Raw genomic sequence first — 7,512 nt, 5'->3', positions numbered from 1 at the left:
ATGCTGTTTTAGATGAAGATTTCAAGTTTACCGAATTATAGAACATCCAGACAATCGGGAGGTTATCGGACGCTGAGTTTGCTGCGTCATCTAGGGGTGAAAATGGGAACACGCGCGATCTACAGCAGCCTCGTGCAGTAAGTCATCTGCCTTACCGACTACATGGAGTCGCTATCATTAAAATCAGACACGGAGTCTCCGATTCAGTCATTGTCCGCACAATCAATGGAATCTCCTCTACCGGAAGCAAATCTGCTCAGTTAGTGACATCTCTACTTCGACTAGATTTTTCAAGTGTTAATCATTATCACTCGAACCTATATTTAAATGTATACAACAATTAACAAATTTTTAATGCAACGCTATGTTATCGATACATATTGTATCATCATCGTACTATATATTATTCTTATATTTAAAGTACAAATGCCATATAACTCATTTGAAATTGCATTTCTTGAAATTAAACGCGCTATGTAATTCACTAAATCAGATAACATATACTACATAAGATAATTTATCTTATTGATCCTATATTTCAAGAAGTTAAGGATTTCTGCAAACATATTAATTTCAATATAAAAATATCTCTTCCGAACAAGATGCATTTAATCATCATGCAAAGATTATATGATTTGTAAATTTAAATTTTATATGATTTCTATTTTCAACAGACGCTGTCATCCGTACAGATGACGAAACGTTTCGTGTGCCGGAGGACGAGTCGATGTCCGCTTCCTTAGCAGCGTGTGTTGAAGAATCGTCGTTTGCCGAGGACCGAATCCTGCAGACGATTAAGTTGGTAAGGGGCCACGGTGTCAACATAGGGTTGTAAGTGACAGAGGGTAGCGATGGCGGCATCTATGTCCAAGCGATGTCGGTAGGAGGACCGGCCTATATGGCTGGAAACGTGAACAAAGGTAAGCTCGAAGCGCCATTCTTTATCGGGGCTGCATTAATTCGGAGAAATTTATTTGCCGCAGGCGATCGCATCGTAGCGATAAACGGGCAGAATTTATTGCATTTGCGGTATGAAGACGCTCTGAAAATGCTGCAGAGCTCGTAGGAACGATCGAGCTGGTTCTCTCTCAAGCTACTTCCCGTAAAAACGCGACCTCCATGAAGAATCACGAACAAACTGTGGAAAATAACTATTTCAAGTGAGTATGAAAATGTTCCTTTCCTTGAATCTTACTTCATCTTTTATGTCTTTTTAATTAAATTTAATTTTAATATTAGCTAACTGAACGAGCAGTTGCTTCTGAAATGAAAATAAGTTTTCTTGTTTGCGTTGAAGAACTTTCAGTTGAAGAGGTTGATTCTTTCGTTGCGACTGGGTGATGTAGAACTTTATATTGTGAATTTGTTGGATTATTCTTGATTTGTTTTAAGTAAAGTAATGAAGTAAAACATCCCAGTACTCTGTTTCACTATGCACTTAATTTTGACAAGAATGGAAGCCAAATTTGGGTCTGTACTTAATAGTTTTAAACATACACGGGATATTATAAACGGACAGACTGTTGATTATTCTTGGTATGTAGGTTATCTTTGAAATTTGAAATTCTCTAAATGTCACGCTCTAAACTCTGGAAAATTATTACAGCATATGATATAGCAGAGAATGTAATGCAGTAAGCTTTGGAATTTATTAACCGACCACATTCTGTCTTTTGAGGAAAATATAAATGAAGATAGTCGGGCAAATTAAAAAAGAAATTAAACGCGTTATTTTGTACAAACAGAAACTGAAAATGATAAAGTTTTATAAAATATACTTATATATCGTTACATTCATATAATGAAATATATACTAATGCTGCAAATGTGCATATATTTGAAAAATATGTATTAAGATAAATATTAAACAATTACATGTGTTTTATTTAATCAATTATTTATCTTCTAATCGGTATATATTAATATAAGAGTTGATTAAATTAGTAAGTTGAACACGGGGAGAGTTTCAATGTATAGGATAGAATGGGTTTTTAGAGTCTGATTGAACAGTGTGATTATTGATTTTCCTAGCGAACTTTATAAGTACGCTTTCATTGATTTCAGTGACATCAGATTCGACGTGTCCTCGGAAGCAGATATGTCGAGCATGACAAACAAATGGCTCGTTCAAAGGACCACCGACGTTGCATCTGTGCAAAACACCTCGAGCGCGTACAACAGTGCCGCATCGAGCGCAATGGGTAATCACAATGCAAACAGCTTATACATGGAGGATCTTGTCGATAATGATGCACTTAAGTCTGCAAGTATGCTGCTCAGTATAGAAGACTTCGACGTCAGCAGAACGAGTCGCCAAGTTTTTATTTAATCGTCGATAAAGCAAGTTAGTATTTACTCTACACACCCATTTTTATCTAACACGTATGCTACTTTTGTTACTATGCACTTAATGGGTACTTAATTGCAGTGATCAATTTATATGCATATTGATTTTCGTGTGCTGTTCAGATACGTGTTATATCGAAAGTTTTGGTTGAGAATACTATTAAAATAACAAATGATATTTTATTACAACTTGGATAATACAGTGTAAAATGCAACTTATGAATCTCCTGTCTTCTAAATTATAAAAGATAAAGAAGTGTGAAATAGAGGATAAATAAATACTTTCGAGACCAATTTATTTTCACATATTGTTACATAAATTCTTAAACATATATATGAATATGTATATTTTTAAATGTATAATTTTTTATCTATAAGAAAAAAGACATTATTTATTATGTATATCTGTAATCAATACTTCATCGATGTAACATAAAAATACCATTAGTATTCGAATTAAAATGTAGGGATTGAAATTTTAAAATGTAGGGAAAGAAATATTAAATACTAAGCAGTATTTAATTTTCTTTTACGTAGTCTTGCATACTGAATGTTTAAAAGGAATTTGTAATTTTCTTAACTCGTTCGCTTGGCCTTTAAATTTCGATTCCCCAATCAAGCTAGTGGGCGCTCATACTTGCAAAACCGTATACCAAACTACATTAAGGCCATTATGTCCATTATGTCGAACGTAGCTGCATCCACCACGTAACCTAATCGAATTGTTTTTATCCATTTAACGGCCGAAGCCTTGCTCAGAGTTCGAGGCGGCACTATTTGTTGCCTTTTTCTATGTACGCGTTTAATACGAACCGTCACGTCAGTTCTGTTCTTTGGTTGTCAAGGGAAACCTGAAGTTCATATTAGACAGTAGTCTTTTATCAATAAAAATTTAATAATTTGCAACTTTCTTCAGTTTATTCCACGATGTTCATCGAATACTTTTTGATTCAATTTTTGAAGATTATCTACAACATGAAGTTCAATTTCATCCGTTCAAATCTCTGAATGCTTTAATTAAAGGGATGTTTCGATATAGAAAAGATCTTGCGAAGATATATGTCATGCAAATTTAATTTTGAATCTACATCTGATCTATACATTTAAGCTCGATGCTTTCTATGTACAAACAAAAATTAGAATTTAATGCCGAAAAGAAAAATGTATTTTATTAAAGGATTAGAATAATTAACAGATATATCAATCTACTGATATATCGAAGATGAAAGAGTTTTTTTTACCAAAAGCGAATGTAGTACCTGGTTAGCTCTGTCACATCCCGGTATGAGATCGATTTTAGAATTTCGCCTGTCGTCTTGTTAGGGTCTTCTTTCATTCAATAGGAAACTTAAACTTGGCAACATTAGTGAATCACTGTTATTGACTTCGCGGTAGAGAGAGGGGTAGAGGATGCTCTGTCATTTGTAGGGAATCACCTTTAGTATCCTTTAGTATCTAACACCGTAGTTAGCCACGCGTTTCCGTACTCCAAAATTTCTCTCTAAGTATCAGCGGATTGTGCTTCGACCAATCTCTACGATGCGCAAATGCGAATCCCATGAATCATTACCATAAACTCTCTTTTGTTCCCAAACTGACACGTCGTCTCTGTACTATAGTATACACCAAGTGAACAGTTGATCTTAACTTTGATAAGTTTGGCAAATTGTGCGACGAAATCAAAGCTTCAACTTATGAAACAAGTGATCATACACGTCAGTGAGGAACGATAGAGCCGAGCGTCATTGATATTTGCCAGTGTCATGCACACCAATATCCGATCAATCGTTGTTCCAGGTACAGAATCTGTCAGCAGTACACCGCCAGTCCCACCGAGACGGAAGAAGCGCAAAGCGAAGGTCGCGGCAATTGCAAAATCTCCGAAAGGAACGTCACCGACTCGTCTCAGAAAACCAAACAGAAAGCGTTTGGCGCCACCGCCTCCGCCGCCTCCGCCGCGAGCAGTCCGAAGGATCAAATCTCACGTCGCCAAAGATCAGGCAGAAGAAAGGACGTCGAACTCGCAGACAGTAGGCGATGCGGAAGAAACGCTAAATAGCCTAAGTTCGAACGAGACGGGGGAAACTTCTCAGCCGTCGTCCTTGCACCTCGAGGATGCTGATTCGGTACGGATCGAGAAAGCGAGTGAAGATGAAAACGAGAAAGTCGACAGCTGCGGTTCAACCAGCGAGACAAAGTCGCCGCACAAACGTCCGTTTGTATTCGAGACTTTTGCTAGGAAGGAGACGAACAAGTACCCGCCGCTGTTCTTCACTTTGCACGATTTTCAAAATGTGATGTCCAACACGATGCAGCGTGAAGACGTTTTTAATAACGAGCCTTCCGAGAATTTCAACAGCTCCTTTCACGATTCCTTTCGCAACTCCCTTCGCAACTCCTTTCGCGAATTTTTCGAGAGATCGTTAGACGACGAGGAGGACGACTTGTGTTTCCGCGTGACCACCACGAACCTTCCATTCGAGAAATGTTTGGACACATGGACCGCTACATTCAACGATCGTTTGATCGAGAATTTCGACGTACCGAGTCGTTTTATTTTCGAAGATTACGTCGATAAAAGTAACAAGGTAAATATCCGACGATCGGCTGGCCCGATGTGTTAGAAGAGGTACCAACGGTACCTCGGTTAACCAAAGTGAGGTTCGTGATCGAATCACCTAGCTCGTCGACTTCAGATCACGAATTGAACAACGATGGCGAGACCACGTGCGACAGTTGACAAAATATCGATCCCCTGACAGATGAGTTCTCTTCCGTGAAATTAACTGAGGTCACGAACGATATGGATTGCACGGACATGAATAAGGCTTTTGGTCAGATACAAGATTTCCAGCAGGAGGATCATGACGAGTTCGGTGACGTACCTTTTAGTTCCATTTTGAAAACAGTGGACAGTTTGGATCGGTGGTATTCCCTGGACGATGCCACGAATTTTATCAGGGCGATCGATAAGGGATCTTTCGGCCAGTACGATCGTGGTAATTCCAACGATTCGATCGGCTCTTCGATGGAGCACGATTCACAAGACGAGTCCCTTTGTTCCGAGGAAAAAGTAAATGTTGCGGACGTCAGCGAAGCGGAGTCGAGTTTAATCAAGTTGAAAGCGGAATGCTGTTCTGTGTTGGCTGAGGTTACAGACCATTGTTCGGAAAGGGCGCCCGAGGACAACGGTTTTGCGCTGGCTTCAAATAACTGCACTGCTTCAATTAACGTGGAAGACAATAAAAAATATCACGATGAAAAAGATTTGAAGAGTGGAGCTTCTGAAAATGAAAAGCACAATGTAAAACGCGGAGAAATTATTTCTGTCAGTACCAATGCGATTTCGAATAACTTTGATTGGAAATTGGAATTAATAAGAAATGAGATAAACGTCAACTTTGTTCAGGAAGATCCGATTATTCGTAGAGACAAGTATCTAAGGACTGAAATTAATGAAGAACAATCGACAATAAACGAGGCAAAAGTCTTTGATCAACAAATAATAAAAGACAAAGTAGAGAATAACGTTTTGAAAAAACATTTATTATCAAATAGAACAGAGACTGATATTAGCGAGGAAGTGCCGTCAGCCGAAGAGGATATGGAAATTGACAAACAGCAATTACAAACGGATTCAGTCGATAAATCCACGGGGGAGTACAGAAGAAAGATTTTCGTAAACGAATCGCTTCGAAATATAATGAATCGTTGTGATTTCACGTCGAATGACTTTGCGGACAGCAGTGAAGATTCTGATGTGCAAGACGATAATTTGGATACTGGCGATATTTGTTTAGGTGAGAGCGAGAGAAATTTCAAGGACTTAATTACTAAAGGTGACACGAGACAGTAGACGAAGGATATTCCAGTTAGCAAAAGTAATGAAAAATTACAAGATAGTTTTATAGGTAACGAATCACTCAAAAAAAGGAAAAGTATCACTAACCCGGTTAATATTCAACGAAACTCTTTTCTGGTAAATATGTTGTCTGAGGATACGGATCAGATATGGACGAGCTGTGAAATCATTGCTGTTCACCCAAAATCACTAGCGAAGTGCGAAGTATCGATTTCGAAAGATGAAGAAGGAAAGAAATTGGCGAACTGGTTAAACGAATCGATAAAAATGGATTCAGAGATCCAGAAAATTTTACAAGAGTCTAAAGAGCCGTTGAAAAGGGTAGAAACAATTTTACCAAAGCCGACAACGGTCAAGAAGATTGGCGAAACGAGCAAGAAAACCACCGGTGAGGCGAAGTGCGATGTATTGAACGAGTTGCTCTCCAATTTTAGTAACATTAAATTGAAACCGGTGAACGACGAGAAGAGAAGTGCCGTTGAAAGTCATCCGCGAGTTAAAACTTGTTCTCGGCAAGAGAACGATAAGATGAGAATCGAATCTATGTCAGATAGCCGTACACAGAGTTTGAAAGATTGTAACGGCAATTCTTGTGTTGAGACCAAGGGAACGAACGACGAGTCGATAAATCTCAAAGCAGCAACTTCTTCGGTTAAACAGTGGCAGTATGCTGCCTCTTTGACGACGAGGAAGGTTCAAGATGACCGGAACAAGAGTAACGAATCACAAAAAGGGTCTGAAGGGTCCCAAAATAGTACTGCGAATAGTACAGAATCCGTGAAACCGCCAGAGAGCAGCGAGATTTTATCAGATCGTAAAGAAGAGTCTCGAGAAATAGACTTAAACAGAGTCGGAAGAACGGTTAAGCAGTGGCAGTATGCTGCTTCTCTGATGGCGAGTAACTATATTCCAGATGACCGGAATAAAGGTAACGAATCACACGAGAGGTCTGAAGATTTTCAAGATGATATCAGCTTTGTGACTGTGAATAGAATAAACAGAGTTGAAAGAACCACGAACGAGGATTACTCGGAATTATCGAGGAACATGAACGAAGTTCTCGTCGAACCGACCAAAAGCGATGCTGTCAGAACAGTGTCTGACGACGAAGCAGGAAGAAGAGGAGCAAGCTCCGTGGAATGTCTGCAGATGGTAGGCTACAGCGCAAAGACTGACGAGTTGCATAATTGTGGCGCGTACGCGCGACAGCTAGAGTTAAGCAAGAACGTGGATAGCGGCGACAAGAGTGTCATATCTCGGCGAGATTTCATCGCGACGCTTCGTAGCGTCATAGTTAAATTCAA

At 39.1% G+C, this 7,512-nt stretch overlaps 1 protein-coding gene across 1 annotated transcript in view; it reads left to right on the top strand.

The window, feature by feature from the left end:
* The window catches only part of LOC126914067 (uncharacterized), an 8,896-nt gene extending 1,624 nt beyond the window's left edge, over window positions 1-7,272 (top strand). The window contains exons 3-5 of the mRNA XM_050717542.1: window positions 984-1,160; window positions 2,065-2,344; window positions 4,144-7,272. Of these exons, the coding sequence (XP_050573499.1) occupies window positions 5,150-6,202 (1,053 nt within the window). The 5' untranslated portion in view covers window positions 984-1,160; window positions 2,065-2,344; window positions 4,144-5,149 and the 3' untranslated portion in view covers window positions 6,203-7,272. The remainder of the gene's footprint in view (window positions 1-983; window positions 1,161-2,064; window positions 2,345-4,143) is intronic.
* Window positions 7,273-7,512: the final 240 nt, after the last annotated feature.

This window comes from Bombus affinis, chromosome 3, assembly GCF_024516045.1.
Source record: "Bombus affinis isolate iyBomAffi1 chromosome 3, iyBomAffi1.2, whole genome shotgun sequence".
NCBI lineage: Eukaryota > Metazoa > Arthropoda > Insecta > Hymenoptera > Apidae > Bombus > Bombus affinis.
This window is presented reverse-complemented; position numbering and strand designations above follow the sequence as displayed.